At 42.7% G+C, this 27,319-nt stretch overlaps 1 protein-coding gene across 4 annotated transcripts in view; it reads left to right on the plus strand.

Annotated features, from left to right (window-relative positions):
* PCYT1B (phosphate cytidylyltransferase 1B, choline) overlaps positions 1-27,319 on the plus strand; it is a 123,345-nt gene that overhangs the window by 22,117 nt on the left and 73,909 nt on the right. For 3 of the 4 annotated variants that reach the window (XM_081222375.1, XM_081222377.1, XM_081222378.1), the window contains exons 2-3: positions 11,151-11,250; positions 24,401-24,517. In XM_081222375.1, the coding sequence (XP_081078501.1) occupies positions 11,151-11,250; positions 24,401-24,517 (217 nt within the window). Of the gene's footprint in view, positions 1-10,501; positions 10,671-11,150; positions 11,251-24,400; positions 24,518-27,319 lie in introns of those variants that run through there. The other variant, XM_081222376.1, reaches the window with a different exon arrangement.

Raw genomic sequence — 27,319 nt, forward strand, 5'->3', positions numbered from 1 at the left:
ACTTTTACAACCAACTGCCTACCTGACATCTCCACTTGGAGATCTAATAGGCATGTCAAATCAAATGTGTGAAATTTTATTTACTTCTTCCAGTTTTATTGAGATATACTTGACATATAACACTATAAGTTTAAGGTGTACAGCATAATGATTTGACTTACATAAGTTATGAAATGATAATCACAATAGGTTTAGTGAACATTTGTCATCTCCTATAGATAGATACAAAATTAAAGAAATAGAAAAAAATTTTTTCCTTGTGTTGAGAACTCCTAGAATTTACTCTCCTAACTTTCATATATAACATACAGCAGTGTTAATTATATTTATCATGTTGTACATTACATCCCTAATATTTATCTTATAACTGGAAGTTTGTACCTTTTGACCCCCTTCATCCAATTTCCCCCTCCACCACTGCTGGTAACAGCAAATCTGATCTCTTTTTCTATGAGTTTGTTTATTTGTTTTTGAAGGATAATTGACCTACAACACTATGTTCCTGTTACACAATGTAGTGATTTGATATCTCTATACATTTTAGAATGATCACCACTGTCTAGTTATGATATGTCAACATAGAAAGATATTGCAGTTATTAACTATATTCCCCACACTGTACATTTCATATCCATGACTCATTTATTTTGCAACTGGAAGTTTGTACCTCTTAATCTCCCTCACCTATTTCTTTCCTCCCCTCACACCCATCTCCTTTGGCAACCACCTGTTTGTTCTGTGTATCTATAACTCTGTTTTGTTATGTTTGTTCATTTCTTTTTAAAATTCCATATATAAGTGAAATCATACAGTATTTGTCTTCCCCTGTCTGACTTATTTCACTTAGCATAAAACCTTCTAGATCCATCCATGTTGTTGCAGATGGCGAGATTTCATTCTTTTTTATGACTGAGTAATATTCCATTGTGTACGCACACGTGTGTGTGTATGTATACACATATATGTGTATATATGTATACACACATATATTTATATTATATATATTTACATGTATACATACATACCACATCTTCTTTATCCATTCATCTATTGATGGTCCCTTAGGTTGCTTATGTATCTTGGCTATTGTAAATAAGGCTGCAATGAACATAGGGGTCCGTATATCTTTTCTAATTAGTTTTTGTTTTCTTTGAATATATACCCAGAAGTGGACCTGCTGGATCATATAGTAGTTCTATTTTTAATTTTTTGAGGAACCCCCATACTGTTTTCCATAGTGGCTACACCAACTTACATTCCCACCAACAGTGCACAAGCATTCCCTTTTCTCCACATTTTTGCCAACATATGTTATTTCTTTTTCTTTTTGATGATAGCCATTCTGACAAGTGTAAGGTGATGTCTCATTGTGGTTTTGATTTGCATTTCCTTGATGATTAGTGATGTTGAGCATCTTTTTATGTGCCTGTTGACCATCTGAATGTCTTCTTTGGAAAAATGTCTATTCAGATCCTCTGCCCATTTTTTAACTGGGTTGTTTGTTCTCTTGATGTTGAGTTGTATGAGTTCTTTGTGTATTTTGGATATTAACCTCTTATTTGATATATCGTTTGCAAATATCTTCTCCCATTCAGTAGGTGATCTTTTCATTTTGTTGATAGTTTCCCTCACTGTGCAAAAGCTGTTTAGTGTGATGTTGTCCCATTTGTTTATTTTTGCTTTTGTTTCCCTTGCCTGAGAAGACATACCCCCCCTCCAAATACTACTAAGATCAATGTCAAAGAGTGTACTGCCTGTGTCTTCTAGTACAAGTCTTATGGTTTCAGGTCTTATATTTAAGATTTTAATCCATTTTGAATTTATTTTTCTGTATGGTATGAGAGAGTAGTCCAGTTTGATTCTTTTGCATGTAGCTGTCCAGTTTTCCCAATACCGTTTATTAAAGATGTTGTCTTTTCCCCATTGTATATTCTTGCCTCATTTGTTATAGATTAAACAAATCTATATAAGCGTGTAGGTTCAAAAATGGAATTGTTGATCTCCCCATCCTGTCCCTCCCACCCTCAAACCTACGTTTCCAGTGTCCTCCGCATCGTAGGGAATGGCAACGCCATCTTTCCAGTTCTGCAGGCCAGTAACTTTGGCGTTATCCTGTCTCCTCTCATTCTTTCACATGCTACATCCAATCAATTCCAAATTTTATTTATTGAGAATCTATCCAGAATCTGATCACTTCTTACCACTTATACTGCCATCCCTCACCCTGGCCCCAGCCTCCATCTACTCTTGCCTGGTTATGATACCAAATGTCTCAGGGGTTTTCTTGCTTTTACCTTTGACGACTTGTAGTTTGTGCTCAATATAGCAGCCAGGTGGTCCTGTTAAAACTAATTAGATCATATCACTCTCTGTTCAAAATTTGCTAATGGTTCCCATCTCCTCAGAGTGAAAGCCAGTCTTTATAGCATCCTAAAAACCCCACAGCACTGGGTGCCTTCCATTGCCTTCCTTCAGCCTCACCTCTCTGGCTATATTTCCTACTACTTTTCTTTTTTGCTCACTTCCTCCAGGCATACTGTCCTTGTTATTCCTGGTAGAAGCCAGGCTTGCTTCTGCCTCAGGGCATTTGCACTTGCTGTTTTCTCTACCTGGAGTGTTCTTTTACCACATGGCTCAGTTGATCCTTTATGTATTTACACCTATATCAGCTTCCTTAACTATCCTATTTACAGTTATACCCCCTAACTCCCTTTCTCCCTTCGTTGCTTTATTTTTTTCCTATAACACTTATCTCCTTTTAACATACTACACATTTTACAATCTTTTTTTGTTGTTTATCATCTTTAAGCATCACAAGGGCAGGATTTTTTCTTTCCTTTTTTTTTTTTTCTGTTTTGTTCCCGTATGTATCCTCAGAACCTAAAATAATGCCTGGAATACAGCAAGAACTCAAGTAGTGTTTGTTGGAAAAATAAATGATGGGTGGATACTATGAAGACAATTTATTTTTTTATTATTATTTTAAAAATTTATTTATTTTAGGCCGCGCTGGGTCTTCATTGCTGCGTGCCGGCTTTCTCAAGTTGCGGCGAGCGGGGGCTACTCTTCGTTGCAGTGCGCTGGCTTCTCATTGTGATAGCTTCTCTTGTTGCAGAGCGTGGGCTGTAGGCGCGCGGGCTTCAGTAGTTGTGGCACGTGGGCTCAGTAGTTGTGGCTCACGGGCTTAGTTGCTACACAGCGTGTGGGATCTTCCCAGACCAGGGCTCGAACCTGTGTCCCCTGCGTGGCAGGCGGATTCTTAACCACTGTGCCACCAGGGAAGCCTGAAGACAACTTAAATGGTTTTTAAAAGCTCAAATGAGTTTTAAATGTTCCACATACCTGGGAATAATGTCATTTAACAGTGAGTTTATGGATAATACTTGTTATTTTTTAAAGTACTCATTCCCTGTTAAATAGCTTTTCCCCCTTACGTTCAAGACACTTGATCCTTGGTTAAATTTCTTGCATCTCTCAATTCACAGGGTAGGAAATATTTCTTTAAATTTATTTTTAAATTAGACACATTGTATGAATGTGTTCTCATGGTAAAAAGTAAACAAAATAAGAGATATATACAGAGTAAACAATGAAAACATTCTTTTGTCTTTTCTCATGATGCTATCTTCTTCCCCAGAGGTAATTCCAGTTAAAAATTTGTTGTGTATTTTTCTAGGCCAGTGCTGTCCAATAGAACTTTCTGTGATGATTGGAATGTTCTATATCTGTGATAATACAGTAGCCACTAGCCACACGTGGTTATTGAGCATTTGAAATGTGGCTAGTGGGACTGAGAAACTGACTTGTTTTATATAAATTTAATCAATCATAACTTGAATTTAAATCGCTACATACAGTTACTGCTAGGCATTGGACAGCACAGTTCTAAACTGTTTCTACACAATTACCTAGTTCTCTCTCTCTTTAACCATAAATGACATCATACTATATAACATGTATACATAGTAGACATATTGTTTTGTGACTTGCTTTTTGCATTGAACAAAATGTCTTCGAAATTGTTCCCTGTCTGTGCAGATGTATCTGTCTTGCTGTTTTTAATGGTGCCTATTACTTCATAATAGGTGCATACCGTACTTAGCTAAATGAAAAATGGATATTTCTTGGTGCTGAGCCGTGTACTGGGTCTCCTTTTCCTCTGCTCCACTGGCATCTGTCGAGGCTTTGCACCAGCTGCCTGATCTGAGATTCTGCATCGTCAATAACAACAGTCCAAGACTCCAGTGATTCATATGTGTTGGGCCTCTGGTCAACTCTAAGATCTACTTTTTCTTTCCTCTCTATTTCCAAAAGACTAATATTCTGATGCCAAATAAAATCAGGCCTTAAAAAAATATATTCAGTGACGGGTAAATACAGACCTGACAGTATGAGACTGAGGGAAGAGTTTTGTGCCATCTTTTTGTGTTTCTGATTTTGCAGTTCTAAAGCTGGCCCGTCGTGAAGCAAAAGCCCTCCATGGGAGAAGTAGATTCTTTCCAAAGTCCTGCTCTTGTCTCTTGCATATCCTGACTAAAATGTTCTGTCGTAAAAGTCTTTCCAACTGGAAGACATTCTTGAGACAGTTATGGCTTTTTTTTTTCAGCACTGTATTTTTTTTTTTTTTTTTGCGGTACGCGGGCCTCTCACTGTTGTGGCCTCTCCCGTTGCGGAGCACAGGCTCTGGACGCGCAGGCTCAGTGGCCATGGCTCACGGGCCCAGCCGCTCCGCGGCATGTGGGATCTTCCCAGACCAGGGCACAGACCTGCGTCCCCTGCATCGGCAGGCAGACTCTCAACCACTGCGCCACCAGGGAAGCCCTGTGGCTTCATTAACCATGGGTAATTCACTTTTCAGTTGATTTCTGTGCTTCTAACATGCCTCATCACCATTTGCTAGCTAAATTTATTGAGCCTGGCATCAGACTATTATAGGTAGTGTATCAGTCAAGTCCTTGTCGAGACATAGACGGCTTTCTCTAAAGGGGAAATTTGAAGAGAGGTTAGTTTAACAAAGGGACCATTTACAAAGGCATGGGCAGAGTTTAAGGAAACCTCAAGGCATAGTATGGTACCTGAGGCCTAGGGACACTTGGGGGTTGCCACCCCTAGGCATGAAGGGGCGGGGGGAGAATGTGGTTACCAGAACCTCGTGGAGCTGTGGCTTCCTATCAGGGAGGATGCCAGGCAGATGAGTATCCTGAGCTCATTCTTGTCCTACCCTCGAGCGTTTTGCATGGACCCAACCCAACTGGAAGCGGGAAGGCAAGGGAACTCATTGGTGCAGTCCATACAGAAAGCCATACAGAGAGGAGTAGAGAAGGGGAGGAAAAAGTAGATTCTGGAGAGACAGAAGGAAGATATTAATCGCACATATGTCATTTCATTTACTCCTCACAGCAGCTTCATGAGATAGATCATTTTATTATCGTCCTTTCATAGATGAGGATACTGAAGGTTAGACAGGTTAAGAACCAGCAGTTTTCTAAAACTCAAATTTAGAAAATTAAATGGCTGGAGCTTCCCTGGTGGCACAGTAGTTAAGAATCCGCCTGCCAATGCAGGGGACATGGGTTCCAGCCCTGGTCCGGGAAGATCCCACATGCCACGGAGCAGCTAAGCCCATGTGCCACAACTACTGAGCCTGCGCTCTAGAGCCCATGTGCCACAACTACTGAGCCTGCGCGCCTAGAGCCTGTGCTCTGCAACAAGACAAACCACCGCAATGAGAAGGCTGCGCACTGCAACGAAGAGTAGCCCCCACTCGCTGCAACTAGAGAAAGCCTGCACGCAGCAACGAAGACCCAACGCAGCCAAAAATAAATAAGTAAATATTTAAAAAATTATTTTAAAAAATCAAATGGCCATTGATTTATGGAAGTAGGATTTGAACTCAGGCCTGTCTGACTGGAGAGCCTCACTGTAGTCAAAAAGAGCTTAGCTTTGGGGCTTTGCTGGTGGTGCAGTGGTTAAGAATCCTCCTGTCAATGCAGGGGACATGGGTTAGAGCCTGGTCCGGGAGGATCCTACATGCCATGGAGCAACTAAGCCCGTGTGCCACAACTACTGAGCCCATATGCTGTAACTACTGAAGCCCGCATGCCTAGAGCCCATGCTCTGCAACAAGAGAAGCCACCACGATGCAAAGCCCGTGTGCCACAACTAGAGAAAGCCCATGCGTGGCAACAAAGGCCCAACTCAGCCATAAATAAATAAATAACTTAGCTAAAACAAGCAACTCTGCAGTTGGCCTGTCACCATCAGCAGTACTATGCTAAGTTCTGATTGGTTGATTAGCTTGCTGTCTGATTGATGCAGTCGTCAGTCAGGGATGCCTATTGCCTAAGTAGAGGTTCTGCCGACCATTTTTGCACTCAAGTCATGTTTGTATTGTATATTTTATATAGTGCCTAATACCTTTTGTTTTAAGTAAATTTTTGACAATGTCCAGTTGAACATATTCTGCAAATGAAATGCCCAGTATCTAATCTTCCCCCTTTAAAAGCTCAGTGGGTATATGGCTTTGGTATGGTACTACCATGTCATTTACATAACCAGAACTTGCGTGACAAATAGGCAACATGTTCACATGCAATGACTGGGAGTTGTGAAATCTTAAATTAGGTAGAAAGAAGTTTTATTGCAGTCCAGCCCCAAGTCTGTGGCCTGGCAAGGGCTTTGTACATGTGAGGTCCAGGGCTCTGGGCCAGGGCTTTTTTTTGGCTGTGCCCTGTAGCATGTGGGATCTTAGTTCCCCAACTAGGGATCGAACCTGTGCCTCCTGCACTGGGAGCGTGGAGTCTTAACCACTGGACCACCAGGGAAGTCCCGGCCAGGGCTTCTTAACCCTTTAAAATCCTCACTCTCTTCTAGTAAACATAAAAATTTCATGGGCCTCTCCATCCCCAAATTTGGAATATGGCTTCCTTGGGGGGCATAATCTATCCTTTGATGGTCTCTACCAGTCAAGAGGCTTAATTTCTATGACTTGTAGGTTGAAAAGGGTAGAGTTTTTCCCCCGTATATAAAATTACTAAAAATTGAATATGCCTTTTTAAACTAATACCTCCTCCCATTCTAAACAGGCCACCTTTTCCTTTGAGGATTGCTGCCCCAGAGCCAATTCTGTTTTTCCCTTTTTTATTTCCTTCCCCGATTTATCCACCCTACAAACATCTAGCATCATATGAAACACATAGCATGTGCTGGTAAACACTCGACTATGTGATCTGGTGATTTGGGGTCTAAGTTGAGGCTTGTTTATATGTAAGTCATCTGACCTACTTCACTAAGTCTGAGTAAAAATATGGTCCCATGCTTTTGTTTTTTCAATTAATTGTTTGCCCCCCTCACTTTTCTAATTAGCAGGAAGTGCAGTATCTGCTTTTTGAGGCCCCTTTATCCTAATTGTCTAGGAATCCTAGCGTGTCCTCAGTTCAAAGGAAGCCAAAAAGGTAGCTGAGTCTGAGGGATCTACCACTGCTGTTGCTTCTTGCTGCCACTTGGTGTCACTATTGAAGACAGGTCCTTTACAGTTCAGTGGAGGCAGTACCTGCCTCACAGAGTTGTGGTATAAATTAAATGAGCTAATACATTTGATAGCATATAGACGGATACATGGCGCTAAGTACGCACTTAAAGATTTTTACGTTATGTTATTGGGCCTTAGTTTTATGTCTTATGTAGGGTCTAGATGAGAGGATCCCTGCAACCATTCCAGCTCTGGCAAATGGTGAGGAATAGATGAGGGCCTGGGTCCCCTGCAGGCTGGTATAGAGCCTGGAGGCCGGGTTGGACCAGTCCCTGTCCCTCTCTGGAGCCTCTGGCTCTCTTAATCCCATTGCCCTGAGGTTGGTCTGCCCTTTGTAGGTGGAGGAGACAACTTGGTAGCATAGAATTCCTTCTAAATCAAATGATTTTCTCTGGCTCAGAGGAGGAGGAGTACTGGGATGTTTAGGCTGAAAAAATACTGTCTCTGATCACAGGGCTGGTTGATGGTAGCTGGGCCTTAACCAAAGTCTTCCTGAATGCAGAGCTTGAATCTCAGCTCAGGAAGTATTCTGCCTCATTTGGAAGGCTGTGACTCATTTATTTTTACATTCTCCCCATTCTAAGCACAGTGCCTTGTACATAACAAGAAATACCCCTTCTCCATGTCAACTGCTGTTAATGATACAGACTCACAAGGACACTTAGGAATACTCTCTGCTTTCCATGTCTTTGCTTCTCCCATTTTCCTACTTCTAGGCCACAATAATTAAGAACAAAATGCACAGTGCATATAAACCTTTTTTCACCTTTGAGTAACTACTGTTGCTTTACAACTTTAATTACCAGATTTCACACCCTCTAGAATACAGCTTTCTTGGAAAATGGCAACACCTTATATCTTTAATAAAGTTTGTGACTAGCACATAAAAGATCTCCAGTTAATAATTTATTTCAGATCATGTGAAAAAGAGTCACTGTCCACATAGATTAAAGGTTAATCAGTCATTAATATAAGCTCACCCCATCTGCCAATTCATTTACCTATTTGGGTTGTGTCCTAAAAGTTCAATCAAGAGTCAGTTTGCTTGTTTCAATGGGGAACTACACAATAGATGTAATTATCATAATAGATAGTACTATATATTATGACATATAATAATGAACGCTAATAGAAGCACTAAAAATTGCTCCAAGTCATTGAGTACCGGCTACTTTACATACATGATCCCTATTTTTCCCAACAACCCTACAAGATAGGTACCGATTTTACAGATAAAACTGAGTTTCAACTAAGTTGAGGAGCTTCCTTTCAAGAACACACAAAGTCAGATACATTTCTTGCCCCAAAGGCAGCCCCTGCTAAAGAGGCAGTGACAGGCCACCCATGACCTTCCATGCCACTCCTCCTCCCTTCACCAGCTACCGCCGGTGGGCCCCAGGTGGCACCTGACTCAGTGCCAGCCAATCCTGGTTGTGGCCTGGTTTGAAAAGATGAGCTTGGCCAATCTGATCTTCCTTTAGGAATTTGAATTGGGAAACATGGAAAGAAGCAGAAAGTTGGTAGGAATGAATGAAGCTTGGGAAGGGAGCTGAGGAAGCTGTAATGAATGGGCCATATTCAAGCCGAAGTTTATCGGGGAGGAGAAGGCAGAGACTTTAACGCAGTAGAAGGACATAGAGTAATCAGAGCGGGAGCAGCCAGGTTGATGCAGAGTGCTCTGGGGCTAATCCGTTGCCCCTTTCCTCCTTTTATCCCCACCGTTTCTGTGCCAGGGTAACCATAAAATAGTCCTTCATCCCTTGAGCTACGTTTAGTATCAGTTCCTTTCTTTTTTAAAAAAAATTATTTATTTTAAAATTTCTTTCTTCTACCTTCTACTTATTTTATTTTATTTTTATTTTTTGGCCATGCCACACAGCATGTGGGATCTTAGTTCCCCAACCAGGGATTGAATCCGCGCCCCCTGCATTGGAAGGGTGGAGTCTTAACCCCTGGACTGCCAGGGAAGTCCCTAGTATCAGTTCCTTTCAACTAGGAGAGCCAAATTAGAAAACACAGTCTTTAAGTGCTGGAAAGAGAATTTGAACCCCCATTTTGTGGCTACAGAGCCTCTGCTCTTCTGACTGCCCCTGCACCCCTTTGCTACATCACAAACACTGCTCTAGCCCATCACGGCCCACGAGGTCACCTTACAGTATGTCAGAGAGAACCAATAACAGACTCAAATGTCCAGAATCCATGTCTCAAGTCTTGGTTTGCTTTCAGAGTCCCGAATGGGAGGGTGGGGCTTAAGAAAGTCTAAGGTAACTGGGAGGTCTCCAAAGAACTCTGGGGCAGGGCTCCTAGGGTGGAAGGTGCTACAGTGGGGAGAGGGTGGGCACAGGGCAGGACGGTTTCTTGGCAGGGCAGAGGAGAATGGGGGCTACTCCAGGATAGGGACTGGTCTTATCCGTGCTTCTATCCCTAGTTCTAAGATAGTGCCTGTCATATATTTGAATGAGTGAATGAGTCAATGAGTAAATGAATGGCAGAAGTGGGCCACAGCCCCCCGTCACATATGTGGATCGTTCTTCAGTCGAGTCTTCCCAAGTTAGGGAACACCTGTGTCTATCTCTAAGAAATAATTCATGCAACAATACGAGTATGTCTGCAACAGTATGTTCACAGTGACTCGTCACCTTCAGCTTTAAAAATATTAAAGATGATGTAGCGATGACCACGGTAAGGACATGGTTCAAAGACTACAAATAGACTCGGGATTGCATTTGCCCTGTTTACAAAAATACTGCTCGCTTTGTCTTCCTCTGTCTAGAGAGAGTGAGGTTTTCATTTTAAGCGGCTGACTCAAAAATGCAGGGCCACTTCCTGGGCAAGCTTCCAAGTGACTACATCTCCCTGACAGCGCTCCCCAGAGCCCCAGCGCAAGCTGCCTGGGGCGGGGCCTCCAGCCGTTGGTGGCTGTGGGAGCTACCGGAGGAGCAGTTATCTGCAGCCCGCCAGAAATGCTGTGCTTTTAGGCACCCCCCCGCACCCCCCACCGGGCACAGATAACGGCTTTGGCCTTTGCACTAAAGAGACGTCAGAGTTTGTGATTGGCCAGGCCGCTGTGTGTGAAATACAGATGTCTGCCACACTCCTGACTATGGCATTCCTTCCAGCCGAGTACCCCCGGGTGTGGGTAAGTCTGAGTGTTTGAAGTCTGCCCTCGTTGTTGGTGAAATGCTCAAAGCTGAGCATTGTGACTTTCCAGGGGCATGACTTAGCATATTTCTTAATCCTGCTAAGCCTCAGTTTCCTTTTCTGTGATATAGAGATGGTATTATCCTGCACCGTAGAAGGATAGAATGCCTATAGGAGGAGAGCAGTAGCTAGCCATCGTGGGACCTGGGAGAGAGAACGTGTCCAGAGCACCACATCTGGTACCTGGCAGATAGTATACACTGAAGAGCTCTTATTTCTGAAGCATCATTCAAAAAGAAAAAGGTTTCTGTGACAGCGTCCGTTTTTACTTCTAACAGCACAATATTTCTCCAAAAGACTCAGCAGATATCTTCTACTTAATCACACGCGCGTAGCCAACAGAAATAAAACTTCAGGGGAAGTTAGTGCCAAAGGAAAGTTTATCAGACTATCTTCCCTTTCTCTTTTTCCCTTCTAGACCCTGACTGCACCTGCCCCATTTGCAGATGAAACCAGCTGCCAGTGCCAAGCACCACATGAGAAACTGACCATTGCTCAGGCCCGCCTAGGAACACCAGGTGAGGCTATACTTCTTGTTCTCCAGACGGGCCCTGTCCTGACTTCTCAAGTGGCAGAAAGGCCATCATTATTTGAGCAGCACTGGCTTTGAATTGGAGAGACGAATTTAGAGATGACAGCACAGCGCCAGAAGGGCAAACGCCGGCGTTGATAAACCAGACCAAGCAAAGTAGCCAAGGGAGAGCTGCCGCGGGATACGGGAGTTGGAGCCCAAGCGCTGCCATTTAGTCATTCTACTGCCTTGGGCGAGTCATGAGAACAATCTGAATCTGTTTCCTCATGTGCAAACAAGGCCAATGGTACCTGCTTCACAAGGTTTTTGTGACAACTAGATTGCGTTAAAAATACCATAGCACTGTTTTTAAAGCTGTGAAGTAGTAGACAAACCTATGCTACTGTAATTATTATCATTCTTAAAAATCTGTGTGTTTTTAAACATCGTTATTGGAGTATAATTGCTTTACAGTGTTGTGTTAGTTCCTGCTGTATAACAAAGTGAGTCAGCTCTATGCATACATATATGCCCATATCCTCTCCCTCTTGTGTCTCCCTCCCACCCTCCCTATCCCACCCCTCCAGGTGGTCGCAAAGCACCGAGCTGATCTCCCTGTGCTATGCGGCTGCTTCCCACTAGCTATCTGTTTTACGTTTGGTAGTGTATATATGTCAATGCTACTCCCTTACTTTGTCCCAGTTTACCCTTCCCCCTCCCCGTGTCCTCAAGTCCATTCTCTAACATCTGTGTCTTTATTCCTGTCCTCCCCCTAGGTTCATCAGAACTATTTTTTTTTTTTACATTCCATGTATGTGTGTTAGCATACAGTATCTGTTTTTCTCTTACTGACTTACTTCACTCCATACGACAGACTCTAGGTCCACCCACCTCACTACACATAACTCAATTTCATTTCTTCTTAAGGCTGAGTAATATTCCATTGAAGGCTGAGTAATATTCCATTGTATATATGTACCACATCTTCTTTATCCATTCATCTGTCAATGGACACTTCGGTTGCTTCCATGTCCTGGCTACTGTAAATAGTGCTGCAATGAACATTGTGGTATGTGACTCTTTTTGAATTATGGTTTTCTCAGGGTATATGCCCAGTAGTGGGATTGCTGGGTCATATGGTCACTCTATTTGTAGTTTTTTAAAGAACCTCCATACTGTTCGCCATACTGGATGTATCAATTTACATTCCCACCAACAGTGCAAGAGAGTTCCCTTTTCTCCACACCCTCTCCAGCATTTGTTGTTTGTAGATTTTTTTTTTTTTTTTTTTTTGTGGTACGCGGGCCGCTCACTGTTGTGGCCTCTTCCATTGTGGAGCACAGGCTCCGGACACGCAGGCCCAGTGGCCATGGCTCACGGGCCCAGCCGCTCCGCGGCACGCGGGATCCTCCCGGACCGGGGCACGAACCCGTGTCCCCTGCATCAGCAGGCGGGCTCTCAACCACTGCGCCACCAGGGAAGCCCCTGTTTGTAGATTTTTTGATGATGGCCATTGTGACTGGTGTGAGGTGATACCTCGTTGTAGTTTTGATTTGCATTTCTCTAATGATTAGTGATGCTGAGCATCTTTTCATGTGTTTGTTGGCCATCTGTATATCTTCTTTGGAGAAATGTCTATTTAGGTCTTCTGCCCATTTTTGGATTGGGTGGTTTGTTTTTTAGATATTGAGCTACATGAGCTGCTTGTATATTTTGGAGATTAATCCTTTGTCATTTGCTTCATTTGCAAATATTTTCTCCCATTCTAAGGGTTGTCTTTTCTGTCTTGTTTATGGTTTCCTTTGCTGTGCAAAAGCTTTGAAGTTTCATTAGGTCCCATGTGTTTATTTTTGTCTTTATTTCCATTTCTCTAGGAGGTGGGTCAAAAAGGATCTTGCTGTGATTTATGTCATAGAGTGTTCTGCCTATGTTTTCCTCTAAGAGTCTTATAGTGTCTGGCCTTACATTTAGGTCTTTAATCCATTTGAGTTTTTGTTTTGTTTTGTTTTGTTTTTTTTGCGGTACGCGGGCCTCTCACTGTTGTGGCCTCTCCTGTTGCAGAGCACAGGCTCCGGACGCATAGGCTCAGCGGCCATGGCTCACGGGCCCAGCTGCTCCATGGCATGTGGGATCTTCCCAGACCAGGGCACGAACCCGCGTCCCCTGCATCGGCAGGTGGCCTCTCAACCACTGCACCACCAGGGAAGCCCTGAGTTTATTTTTGTGTATGGTGTTAAGGAGTGTTCTAATTTCATTCTTTTACATTTAGCTGTCTAGTTTTCCCAGCACCACTTATTGAAGAGGCTGTCTTTTCTCCATTGTATACTCTTGTCTCCTTTATCAAAGATAAGGTGACCATGTGTGCGTGGGTTTATCTCTGTGCTTTCTATCTGTTCCATTGATCTATATTTCTGATTTTGTGCCAGTACCATACTGTCTTGATTACTGTAGCTTTGTAGTATAGTCTGAAGTCCGAAGTCTGTGTTTTAAAACAGTTTCTCCAAGTGTGCCTTAAATTAAAGTGCCTGGGCTCTGCTCGAGGAATTTATTCGTTCAATCCTTTAACCTATACCAGAGATGGTGAGTGAAGAGATTTAAAAAGAACTGTAAGGTACCATCTCTGTTTCCCAAGAGCTTTCACTATAATTAAAGAGACAAGACAGCTAGATAGGAGATAAACACCCACCAGTAGCATGCATGCATGTGCTTAGGGGTTAAATCCTGCAGCACAGATGATAACTGACAATTTTAAGAAGGGCAGATTCATTTGGCTTTGAGCAGTCAGGCAAGACCTGGTCCCAGACCTGAGCTGATCCTTTTGGGAGAAGTAAGATTTGTACTTTGTGGGCAGAAAATGGAAGGGTATTCTGGGCAAGTGGGACAGGAACAGCGAGGGCACAGAGATAGGGAATAAATGAGTGGCGTTCTGGTCGATTGGGATGGAGTGAAAAATAAGACTAGTCCAGCAGGTAAGCCTTGAGCCATTTAAGATGGCATAATTTGATGGTTTCTACTCACCATTGCAAAAAACGAAACATCCCAAATGTAATAGAGTCCATGGGACAAAGGACAGTTTGCTTAATAATAACAGCAGGTATTTATTAAGTGCTTTCTATGTACTAAGTTCTTTATCTGTATTGTCATTTCACTGTCACAGCTCTACGTGGTTGGTACTTTTAGTATTTCGCAGATGAAGAAATGAAGGCTTTAGAGAAGCTGCGAATCTGCAGAAGATCATTTAGCTAGTAAATGGCAGTGGTTCTCACATTTGAATCTGCCTCAGAATAACCGAGAGGGCTTGTTAAAACACAGGTGGCTGGGCCTTGCCCCCTGATACAGTCCAACTGGGGTGAGGCCCAAGAATTTGCGTCTCTAAGAAGTTCCCAGGTGAGGCTGCTGCTGGGGGACCACGCTTTCAGAACTATTGCTAAGTGGTAAAGCTGGGATTTGATCTCAAACCTGTATGTGCTCGAGCTTGATCTGTTGGCCGTGACACTCTGCTTCCCCTTTAAGAATAGCTTGGAGGGAGTGAAGAGAGGAGCAGAACAGGCAGAGTTAGTAAGCTTTGTAGAGACCTCTTGTGAGCAAGGCAAGAAGAGGCTTGAGGAGGTAGTTGAGAGCAGCCAAACCAGCAAAGAATCACCTGGTAAGTTTGTAAGAAGCAGATGTTTTGCTCGCTCTCCCCCACCCCTAAATCTGGGATGGGGCCCAGGCATCTACATTTTTAACAAATAGCCCAGGTGATTCTGACGGTGGTGGTCTACAGATCATACCCTGAGAAACGGTGACCCAGCAATAAATCTAAAAGATGCAATGAAAGTCCAGGTGGTTATGAAGAGAGCACATTTGACCTCAAGTTAAAGGATGAGCTTTAGACCTGAACAGAAAAGGATCCTACTTTTCTAAGGGAAAGGAAAGGGGATTTGAACTCACTCTCCATCTGCTGGGCGCTATGCCCTGTATGCACTCTATTTAGTCTTTGCAAAAACTGAGTGAGGTGGGTATTTGCCGACAAGGCAAATGGGACTTGGAGAACTGAAAAGTATTTGTCAAATGTCCTAGCTGACTGGGTAGAGCTGGGATTCGATCTCAAGTCCCTTTCACCTCATACCGCTGCTTTGTCCACTACAACGGATTGTCCTGTGGAGCACGTGCCACAGCAGCCCATGGAGCTCAATGAGAACATGCTCAGACTTCGAACCGGAGGGTGGCAGGTGTGTGAACAAGACAGATGGAAGCTGTGATCTTCTGTAGTGGCGGGGCTGTCTGCATGCCCACTGCTGTTTCACCAGCACCTAGAGAAGCACTGTATGCTCAGTAAATACTTTGTGAGTGAATGAATGAATGAACGAATGAATGAATGCAAGTTCGGGACAACAGAAGGAGCTCATCATTTGGAGATAGAATCAGAGAGAGTTTGACCTGATGCAGCCTGCTTGGGTGGGATCGGGCACCTGTAGGCTGTCTAACCGCCACGCGGTTTAAAGCCCAAGAATCTAGCTAGAATAAGATGGTGGTGCATATTGAAATACCTGTGTGGTGGGCTCTGGGGAGCACAGGTCACCACAGGAGGGATGAGATGGAGGAAAGGTGAACTACTCTTCTCAGAAATTCTCCCCTCTTATCTCAGATGATGACACTGGGAAGTTATCCAGGAGAATTTGGGATGTTGGTGGGCATCTGGCCGAGGGAACTTCTGTTAGAAATTCCTTTATTTAGAACTTCTAACATCAGTGTTAAAATGTGGCAAGAAGTTGGTTCTTTGATTACTTACAAGGCACATATTCGTCTTAGACCACACTCTGATAATCTCTGTTTTATTACAGCAGTGGTCCTCCAACTTTAACTTGCTTAGAAGCCCCTGGAGGCCTTGCTAAAACTGAGTGCTGGCCTCCACCCCCAGAGTTTCCGATTCAGTAGGTCTGGGTGGGGCTCAAGCATTTGTATGTCTAACAAGTTCCCAGGTGATGCTGATGCTGCCTGTCCTGGGACCACACTGCAAGAACCACTGCTTAAGAGTAACTGTTGGCTATTGTAAATAGTGCTGCAATGAACATTGTGGTACATGACTCTTTTTGAATTATAGTTTTCTCAGGGTATATGCCCAGTAGTGGGATTGCTGGGTCATATGATAATTTGTAGTTTTTTAAGGAACCTCCATACTGTTCTCCATAGTGGCTGTATCAATTTACATTCCCACCAACAGTGCAAAAGGGTTCCCTTTTCTCCACACCCTCTCCAGCATTTATTGTTTGTAGATTTCTTGATGATGGCCATTGTGACTGGTGTGAGGTGATACCTCATTGTAGTTTTGATTTGCATTTCTCAATGATTTGTGGCGTTGAGCATCCTTTCATGTGTTTGTTGGCAATCTGTATATCTTCTTTGGAGAATGGACTTGAGGAAAAGGGAGGGGAGTGGTGGGCTGGGACAAGGTGAGAGAGTGGCACGGACATATATACACTACCAAATGTAGAATGGATGGCTGGTGGGAAGCAGCCACATAGCACAGGGAGATCAGCTCTGTGTTTTGTGACCACCTAGAGGGGTGGGATGGGGAGGGAGGGAGGGAGATGCAAGAGGGAGGGGATATGTGTATACGTATGGCTGATTCACTTTGTTATGCAGCAGAAGCTAATGCACCATTGTAGAGCAATTATACTCCAATAAAGATGTTGAAAAAAAAGTAACTGTTGGTAGTCGTTGGAGGGAGTGTCATGGAGATTATCTAAATATAATTGTTGGAGCATTGTACTGTTACTAGAGAAGCTCACAGAGTTTTAAAAATATCTTCCTGTTTGACTATTATTTAAGAAAACAAGAAAAACATCACTACTTTTTTGAAATGTTTGGTAGTTTTCAAGACTAGTAAGCAATTACCTTTCTGTGGCGCCGTCTTGAGCATCCCTTCAAAAAGACAAAAGAGACCTGTATTGGGGGCTCATAATGAGCTTCAAGATTATAGTTGCAACTGAAGTCTTTCACTAACTCCTTCTCCAGCCCATTTTATGACTTCATACAATTGCCTACATTATGTTTCTCGGTCTTAGGTCTGCCCAAACAGAATCTGCTGTATAAATTCTAAAAGAGGCAGCTCATAGCTTTTAGCTCCTGGACCTCATCTGTGAGGTCAAAGGGTGATGAACCTCAAGAGAAGGAGCACAGTAGAGCAATTGGAACTGGCACCTTTTTTTAAAAAAGTTAATTAATTAATTTATTTTTGGCTGTGTTGGGTCTTCGTTGCTGCGTGTGGGCTTTCTCTAGTTGCGGCGAGCGGGGGCTACTCTTCGTTGCTGTGCACGGGCTTCTCACTGCAGTGGCTTCTCTTGTTGCGGAGCACGGGCTCTAGGCGTGTGGGCTTCGGGAGTTGTGGCACATGGGCTCAGTAGTGGTGGCTCGCGGGCTCTAGAGCGCAGGCTTGGTAGTTGTGGTGCACGGGCTTAGTTGCTCCGCGGCATGTGGGGTCTTCCCGGACCAGGGCTCGAACCCGTGTCCCCTGCACTGGCAATGCGATTGCTTAACCACTGCGCCACCAGAGAAGTCCCGGAACTGTCACCTTTTAAAAAAACTTTTTTTTATTGAAGTATAGTTGATTTACAAGGTTGTGTTAATTTCTTCTGTACAGCAAAGTGACTCAATTATACATATATATATTTTTTCATATTCTTTTCCATTATGGTTTGTCATAGGATACTGAATATAGTTCCCTGTGCTATACAGTAGGACCTTGTTGTTTATCCATCCTATATATAATAGTTTGCCTCTGCTAATCCCAAACCCCCATTCCTTCCCTTCCCTACCCCTCCTCCCCCTTGGCAACCACAAGTCTGTTCCCTATATCTGTGAGTCTGTTTCTGTTTCGTAGATGTATTGATTTGTATTGTATTTTAGATTCCATGTGCACGGTATTTGTCTTTCTCTGTCTGACTTACTTCGCTTAGTGTGATAATCTCTAGGTCCATCCATGTTGCTGCAAATGGCATTATTTCATTCTTTTTGATGGCTGAGTAATATTCCATTGGATATATGTACCACATCTTCTTTATCCATTCATCTGATGGACGTTTAGGTTGCTTCCATGTCTTGGCTGTAGTAAATGGTGCTGCTATGAACATAGGGGTGCATGTATCTTTTTATTTATTTATTTATTTTTTGCGGTACGTGGGCCTCTCACTGTTGTGGCCTCTCCCGCTGCGAAGCACAGGCTCCGGACATGCAGGCTCAGCGGCCATGGCTCACGGGCCCAGCCGCTCCGCGGCATGTGGGATCTTTCCGAACCGGGGCACAAACCCATGTCCCCTGCATTGGCAGGTGGACTCTCAACCACTGCGCCACCAGGGAAGCCCTGCATGTATCTTTTTGAATTAGAGTTTTGTCTGGGTATATGGCCAGGAGTGGGATTGCAGGATCATATGGCAACTCTATTTTTAGTTTTTTGAGGAAACTCCATACTGTTTTCCATAGTGGCTGCACCAATTTACATTCCTACCAGCCGTGTAGGAGGGTTCCCTTTTCTCTGCACCCTCTCCAGTATTTATTTGTAGACTTTTTAATGATGGCCATTCTGAGTGTGTGAGGTGATACCTCATTGTAGTTTTGATCTGCATTTCTCTGATAATTAGTGATGTTGAGCATCTTTTCATGTACTTTTTGGCCATTTGTATGTTTTCTTTGGAGAAATGTCTATTTAGGTCTTCTGCCCATTTTTCAGTTGGGTTGTTTGATTTTTGTTGTTGTTGCATGGAACTGGCACCTTTGATCTTAGGTCAAATAGTCCAACTGTGGAGGTATGACCCTCTAAGGTTTAGTATGTATCCTGAGACAGAGAAAATCAGTAATCTGCCTGGAGATAAAGGAAAAACCCAAGTGATTGCTTCATAGGTTCCTTTTCATTAAAGCTGACACTTTTTCTTAAAGGGAAACTCAGTTCTGATTTCCTATTTTCCTTCACAAAAAGGGAATTTGTATTATTCTGTTCACACAGTGATATGTGTAGTTTTCCAAATTCATTTCTCAAGAGCCACCTGAATGAATTTTGCCTTATTTCTGTGCCACCTGTACTGTAATTTACTTAATTTAAAAAAATGTACTCTTTCTTTTTTAACTTAAATTTAATGTATTTTATTTTTATTTTTTTATTATTTTTTTTTCTTTTTGCGGTATGCGGGCCTCTCACTGTCGTGGCCTCTCCCGTTGCGGAGCACAGGCTCCGGACGCGCAGGCCCAGCGGCCATGGCTCACGGGCCCAGCCGCTCCGCGGCATATGGGATCCTCCCGGACCGGGGCACGAACCCGTATCCCCTGCATCGGCAGGCGGACTCTCAACCACTGCGCCACCAGGGAGGCCCTTAATGTATTTTAAAAAGCAAACATCAGGGCTTCCCTGGTGGCGCAGTGGTTGAGAGTCCACCTGCTGATGCAGGGAACACGGGTTCATGCCCCGGTCCGGGAAGATCCCACATGCCGCGGAGCGGCTGGGCCCGTGAGCCATGGCCGCTGAGCCTGCGCATCCGGAGCCCGTGCTCTGCAACGGGAGAGGCCAGGCCACAACTGTGAGAGGCCCGCGTACCACAAAAAAAAAAAAAAAAAAAAAAAAAAGCAAACATCAATCATCATTTATTGAAAAGAGCATCGCTGGCTATAAGTAGAAGGAAATAATTAAGTTTATATAAAACTATGTAAACTTTGTGAGATAGGTAACTATTAGATTTTAAAAGGTTAAATTTTGTGCCACCTCTTTTGCACATCAGCTGTACACAAAAACAATACCAGTTACCATAATTACTGGGAATTCAGTAACAGTCTGTCTTTCTCTCTCTCTCTTTTTAAAAAGACTCCATATGTAGTAGACTCTACTACTACAATGGCCTGTAGTTTTCTAGAAGGCATCATGAGTTAGAAGAAAGAGCAGTGGAGTTTGGTTTGCACTCACACTCCATCATAGGTTGGTTGTATGATGCTGGGTAAGGTGCTTAGCTTTGCTGAGCTTCCATTTTCCCCTCTATGAGAGAGGATAGTAAGTCCACTCTCCTCTACCTACCTCACAGAGTTGATGGAAAGATTAAGTGAAATACATGTGCTCTGTAAATCATATGTACTTTTAAGGCATTGTTAATAAGCTGCATTTTAAGAACCATAATAAAAAATGAATAATCACCCTTTTATTGTTGCCTGAATCTGAAATAATACCAAGAAACACCATAACATGCCCTACAGAAATGTGAATTCAGATGTACTGTAGTTGGTGACTGCCTCCTATCTTGCCGTATGGTATGTGTATGTTTAACTTTTTAACCAACTGCCAAACTGCTTTCCAAGGTATTTGTACCATTTACATTCCCAGCAGTGTATGAGAGTTCCAGTTGCTCTATATCCTCATCAGCACTTGGTATGATCAATAGTTTTTAAATTTTTAGTCATTCTAGTGAGTATGAAGTAGTATTTCAGGGTCGCTTTAATTTGTATTTCCCTAATGACTAATGGTATTGAGGATCTTTTCATGTGCTCATCTGCCATCCATCTATTTATTTTCTTTGGTGAAATGTCTGTTGAAATTTTTTTGCCCTTTTAAAAATGAGTTGTTTATCTTATTATTCAGTTTTGAGGGTTCTTTATATATTCCAGATACAAGTCTTATATCAGATATATATTTTGCAGATAGTTTCTCCCTAAGACTTGCCTTTTCATTTTTGTAAAAATGTCTTTTGAAGAGTAAAGGTTTTAAGTGAGGTTTAATATATAAATTTTTGTTTTATACTGTGTCCTTTTTGGTTCCTATTTAAGAAATTTTTGTCAAATTCAAAGTCACTAAGATTTTTCTCCTGTTTTCTTCTAGAAGTTTTGTAGTTTTAGCTTTACATTTAGGTCTATGATCCATTTAGAGTTAATTTTTGTATATGGTGTGAGATGCTATATAACATATTACCACAGACCTAATGGCTTAAAACACTGCACATTCATTACATCACAGTTTCCATGGATCAGGAGTCCAAGCCTGGCTTAGCTGAGTCCTCTGCTCAGGGTTTCACAAGGCTGCATTCAAGGTGTCACCCAGGGCTCACTTCTCATCTGGAAGCTTGACTGGTGGATCTGGTAGATCTGCTTCCAAGCTCACTCAGGTTGTTGGCAGAATTTATTTCCTTGTAACTCTAAGACCAAGGATCTAGCTTCTTGCTGGTTGTCAGCCAGAGACCACCCTTGGCTCCTAGAGGACACCTGCAGTTCCTTGCCACATGGCCCTCTCAAAATATGGCAGCTTGCTTCTTCAAAGCCACCAAGGAAGAAAGAATGAGTCTGCTAGCAAAATGGAGTCTTATATACTATAACATAATCATGGGAGAGACATCTATCACCTTTGTCATATTCTCCTGGTTAGAAGCAAGGCATGGGTCCCACTCCCACTTCAAAGGGAGGGGATCTCACAAAGGTGTGAACAGCAGGAGGTGTGGGGGTTAGTGGGAGCTACCTTAAGGTCTCTCCACCAAGGCCATGGAATAGGTGTGCTCCATCTTTTGATCATTACCAAACCTCTAGCTTCACAGGCCAGTGGTTCCCAGCATAGACCCTCTGGAGAGTCCCCAGATGCCTAAAAGGATGTCCAGAAAAACTTCGAACAAAAGATTAAAACAAATAAACATACCAACTAACTTACAAAGCCACAGTCTATTAAAAAATATTATGGAGAATTTCAAACATTCACAAAAGTAGAACAATATAATGAACCTTCATGTGCCCATCACCCATACCTAACAACCACCATCCTGTAGCCTTCCCTCATCAACCCTCCCCTCTTGAATTATTTGAAACAAAATCCCAGGCTTCCTATCATTTCATCCATAAATACTTCTGTATATATGTCTTAAAAAATAAGAACTCTGGGGTTTTTTTAAGGCATAACCACTATATCATTATCTCACCTAAAAAATTAACAGCAATTCTTTAATATCATCAAATATGCAGTGTTCCAATTTCCAGTTATCTTATGTCATCATTTATTTATAGTTTGTTTGAACCCAAATCCAAATAATGTCTATATATTACAATATGTTGAGGTGTTTTTTAAATATCTTTTAATCTCCGAGTCCCCCCCTCTGTCTCTTTCCCTCTTCTTTTTTTTCTTGAAGTTTATTTGTTGAAGATATCAGGGATTTTTTTTTTTGGTCCTGCAGAATTTCCCAGTCTAGAAATTGCTGACACACTATAATTTTTTAAAGTGAGCTTATTGCAAAATCAACTCCACAAATACTCTTCACAAATTTACTAAATGGCCTTTTTTCTCAGTAATTATATCGTCTTTCTTTACTTTTCTTTCCTCCCTGCTTCCTGAATTTATTTATCTTGATCACTTCTGAATCAATAACAGAAAGTTTTGCAAAACTGCCATCTGCTTCTCCCTGGGGTTTATATCTTAAAACAAATTTTCCTCAATTGAATTCAAACTGAATAAGAGCTTTGAAACCAAGGATCCCTCATTAGACAGTTTGTTATTTCAAAGTATTTTCTATTTACCGTACCTTATTTAGAATACAGTATAATCCTGTGAAGGCAATTCTCTTTGTTCAAAACAGTGTATAATTGGGAATAATTGCAATTCCCTATCTGACACAAAGTCTCTCAAGTTTTTTTTATTAGAGAAATTTAATTTATTAGAAACATTGTACCATCTGAATATATTAATGTAATATTCCTTTCAATTTATGTTCTAAATTAACGAGGTTGTATTACATCAAGAAATAATCACAATTTTAAATCTAAGCCTTAAAGATCATTCAACAGAAGTGTGCATTGATTTCTTTTTTTAAAATTTATAGCATCAATATAATACGTGCATCTAGTTTAAAAAGTTAGTAGGACTCTTAGGCTCGTAAAACAAACAAACAAACAAACAAGCAATCCCTTTCCCTACCTGCCCCACCTCTGATTCTTGTTCTCTGTAGATACTCCGCACTTGACAATCAACTTTCCAAAATGTTGACATCTCTAATCTACTGTCATTGCCTTTCTTGTTTCCTCTGCCCTTGGGGGATTATCCCTTTTTAATTCTTTCTCTGTAATGTTGTGGTGTTAGAGCGGAAGTGGAGATAAGTGTGTGTGTGTTCAGTTTGCCACGTTTAGTTTGTCGTTCGCCATATTTTCTAGTTCCTTTGTTGAGAATCCAAAATGGTGTAAAAGTAAAAGTTGGCACCCAGCCCCTCTACCTCCCTATGTCTCCCTCTTATTGGAGGGGATGGGTCTTTGGCTAACTCAGCAAAAGTTTCATCCTCCAGTTCCTAGTGCAGTCTCCTGGCTCCCGGGAAGCTCTGGTGAAGTGTGTCCCTCTTCCTCAAGAAATGGCACTTTCCAAGCACTGTATGCCACAGTGAGAGTGTCTGTTGTGGCCGATTTGCTCTTGACCCTTCTCCCTAGGAATGACTGTAGTGTGGGTCACTAGCCTCCAACCCTGAGCACCCCCCCATGTAACTTTTGCTCCCTGACACTCCTCCCCTTGGGGCATGTACGCCCCGCCCCATGTCTTAGGATACCAAAGAGAATAGGGAGTGACCTTTGTGCAGTGTATGCTGGTAAATGTTTAACAACTGGCCCTCCAGGGGGAAATAAGCCCTGATTTGAGCATTTGCCAATTTCTATGGTGTAAATACTCCTACCAAGGCTGATTTTACGCTGCCACGGTGACTTGGAAGAGGTGCACAGCCGTGTCTTTCTTTGCCTTTGGGAATAGGACTCAGGGGTCTTAGTTCAGGACTGCCAGACTCGAGGATGAAGTCATTTGTCCTTTTCATTGAGCTCCTCAGTCACTCCTACCTTGATATTCCTGCTGGGCTGACTCTGTCAACCCTTTGGTTATGTCTGGTGTGTCTGAATCTGCCAGCTCAGCCACCTGAGACTCTATTCTGGATCAGGAAAGCTCCCCAGTGCTCTGCGGCTAAAAATGTGTGTTCTGGGTCAATCTTAATTTTGTTATGTTTTTACTCTGCTTTGATGTCCTTAGAAGAACCTCTTGGTAAAGTTAATTTCATGCACTAATATGAAACTGATGGTATGTAAACATTGTGTTTTCTCCAGGTAAACCTTATTACAGTGCTGTACTGATGGAAGGATCAGGTGACTGGGTTTCCTTATTCTGCAGTTCTGTTGATGATGTTTTCTTTCTTCCACAGTTGACAGACCTGTCAGAGTATATGCAGATGGAATATTTGACCTCTTCCACTCAGGTCATGCAAGGGCACTTATGCAAGCAAAAACACTGTTTCCCAACAGCTACTTGTTGGTAGGAGGTAAGAAGTGCATTTTCTCTTTGTCTAGAAAACTCTTGTATAATGTGCTTCCTGAAAAGGACCCCTTTCAGACTTCCATCATTAACACCTCACATTGTTAATTCTCCCATTTCAGCCTATATTGCATCAAGTACTTGTTCACTGCGTGAAATTTAAAATGGTATTTTAAAAACCATAGGGGAAATTACATCATCAGATTATAAACCATTGATTCCCAGAGAAAGACGAATAATACCACCAAGGGTAACTGCTTCATGTTCTCCATTTATGCCTTTCTTCTTGTGTTTGAGGCATGATCCAATTTCTGTTTCTGAAATTTCCTAGAGAGTTAGGAGAAAAGCATATTATTCTTTTTTTTTACAACTTTATTGGAGTATAATTGCTTTACAATGGTGTGTTAGTTTCTGCTTTATAACAAAGTGAATCAGTTATACATATACATCTGTTCCCATATCCCTTCCCTCTTGCGTCTCCCTAGCAATATTATACTGATTTCAAATCTTAGAGACCTGAGGGGATTCAGGATGATTAATGGTAAGTAAGGTCATTGTCTGGTTCCTTGGTGTGACCCACAGTACTTAGGACAATGTTGCACTAATGGTAGTGGCTTACAGCAGTTCCAGTTAGTGGAATTTATGTGCTGTGTATTAAAGAAATAGAGATTTATATACCCAGGTAATCTTGGTTTACAATGAAGGAACTGACTGATTTCATAAGCTTGTGGAGAGAGAAGAGCAGTTAGACATAAAATTTCCTTCTTCTAAAAGGCCTACAGATTTCAATTTGGGTAAAAGGGAAAGTTTCTGACCTGCAAGACCTGGGTCTCATCTCTGTAGCTTCTGGAAACAGCATTTCTTTTCACTATAATCATTTTTTGTGGCATTACATGAACTAGACACCATCAACCCTTAGACCTCTACCGTGAGGGAAAAAGGTGATGGTAAGAGACTACATATCTGTTTTAAAAAATATTTTGTTGGGCTTCCCTGGTGGCACAGTAGTTGAGCGTCTGCCTGCCAATGCAGGGGACACGGGTTTGTGCCCCGGTCCGGGAAGATCCCATATGCCGCGGAGCGGCTAGGCCCGTGAGCCATGGCCACTGAGCCTGTGCGTCCGGAGCCTGTGCTCTGCAACGGGAGAGGCCACAACAGTGAGAGGCCCGTGTACTGCAAAAAAAAAAAAAAAAAAAAAAAAAATTGTTATCTTCCACAAGTTTAAAACTACTTTTTGGATATTTGAGAGGAATCTTTTGCAGATTTTGCCAAGCATGGTGACCATGTGGTTATTGAGTGGAGTTCTTCCCAGAAGGAAGAGGTGATATGAGGTGGTTCATTTCCCTTTATTTTGAGTGGAAAATCATTTCTTGCATGAGCACTGCCACCCGGAGTCTGGTCCTAAGCTGCTGGGGTCCTGGGGAGACCTCTGCAGTGGTTGGGCTTTGGTCATTTTGGCAACCCAAGTTTGGAGGTGGTTAGGTGTAGGCAACACTTAACGGGAACACTGCCCTGGCCCTGAGTTAGCACATCAAAAATAAAGGCAAAGGAAGAATGTGACTTTCACTACATTCAGGTAAATTGGAGAAAGCAGTAAATTAATATCAGCAGCTGTCCAGGTAACTAGGCAACAGTGGTTTCTCTGATTTACTGAATGATTCCTTCACTTAACAACTATTTATTGAGCTCCTACTATGTGCCAGGCATTCTTCTGTACACTGAGAATGCAGCCATGATCGAAGCAGAGTGTGTCCTCAAGAGAACTTAGAGTCTGAAGGGGAGGCAGACACTGCCCAGTAAACAATCCAGAGTAGGGGTTCCATGAAGAAATGTAAAATAGGGTAAGGGGAAGGAGTGGCTGGTGAGGCAAGGAGGGACTTTTCAGGTATGGAGGTCAGGGGAGGGCCCTCTGGAGTGTTGACACCTGTGCAGAGACTTGAATGAAGTGAAGAGCACACGAAAGCCAGAGCACAGAGGCTTCCTTGTGTGGTGATCTTCCCACCAGCGTATATGAGAATGTTGGGACAAGTGGAGAAAACGTGGTAGCTACAACTAGATGCGTTATTTTGTTGACTTGTTATGTCTTAAGGAGGCTTTCCATAAAAGCACAGGTGATGTAGTACTCAGAGAAATGAATATGGACAGGAGTTCAGAGCCAAGAATTAAAGCAAAAGGGAAGGAGAACAACTCCCACGAGAAATCCTGAACTTCTTCTCAGCTATGGCAGAAGGAGCCACAGGGTCATTCCATAGCTCTCAGATGTTAGAGCTGATACTGCTCCCCGATGAAGAACCAGCTCCTCCTGCCCTGAGTTCTGAGATGTTTCAGAGGGTTGTTGCCTAAGCAGCATCGAGTAATGCAGTAAACGATGTCCTCCCTCTCTAGCAGATCTACAAAGAAACGTAGCTACCCCCCTCAATGGCTATTACATGGATTCTCCGTGGAAGCCAAGGGCATGTTAAACTACTAAGACAACCATGGCGACCATACCTTTTGGTAGGTGACAGGGACTAGTGTATAGATGGGAAATGAAGCAGTGATACATGAAGCTGTAAAAACGTGGTATGTAACCTTCTGGAAACATTGACAGAGTAAGAATGAAAACCCCTCACTGTTGTGGCCTCTCCCGTCGCGGGTCACAGGCTCTGGACGCACAGGCCCAGCGGCCATGGCTCACGGGCCCAGCCGCTCCGCGGCATGTGGGATCTTCCCGGACCAGGGCACGAACCCGTGTCCCCTGCATCGGCAGGCGGACTCTCAACCACTGCGCCACCACAGAAGCCCACTATGAAATATTTTTAACCACCCT

This window comes from Mesoplodon bidens (assembly GCF_964165515.1).
Source record: "Mesoplodon bidens genome assembly, chromosome: X".
Classification (NCBI taxonomy): domain Eukaryota; kingdom Metazoa; phylum Chordata; class Mammalia; order Artiodactyla; family Ziphiidae; genus Mesoplodon; species Mesoplodon bidens.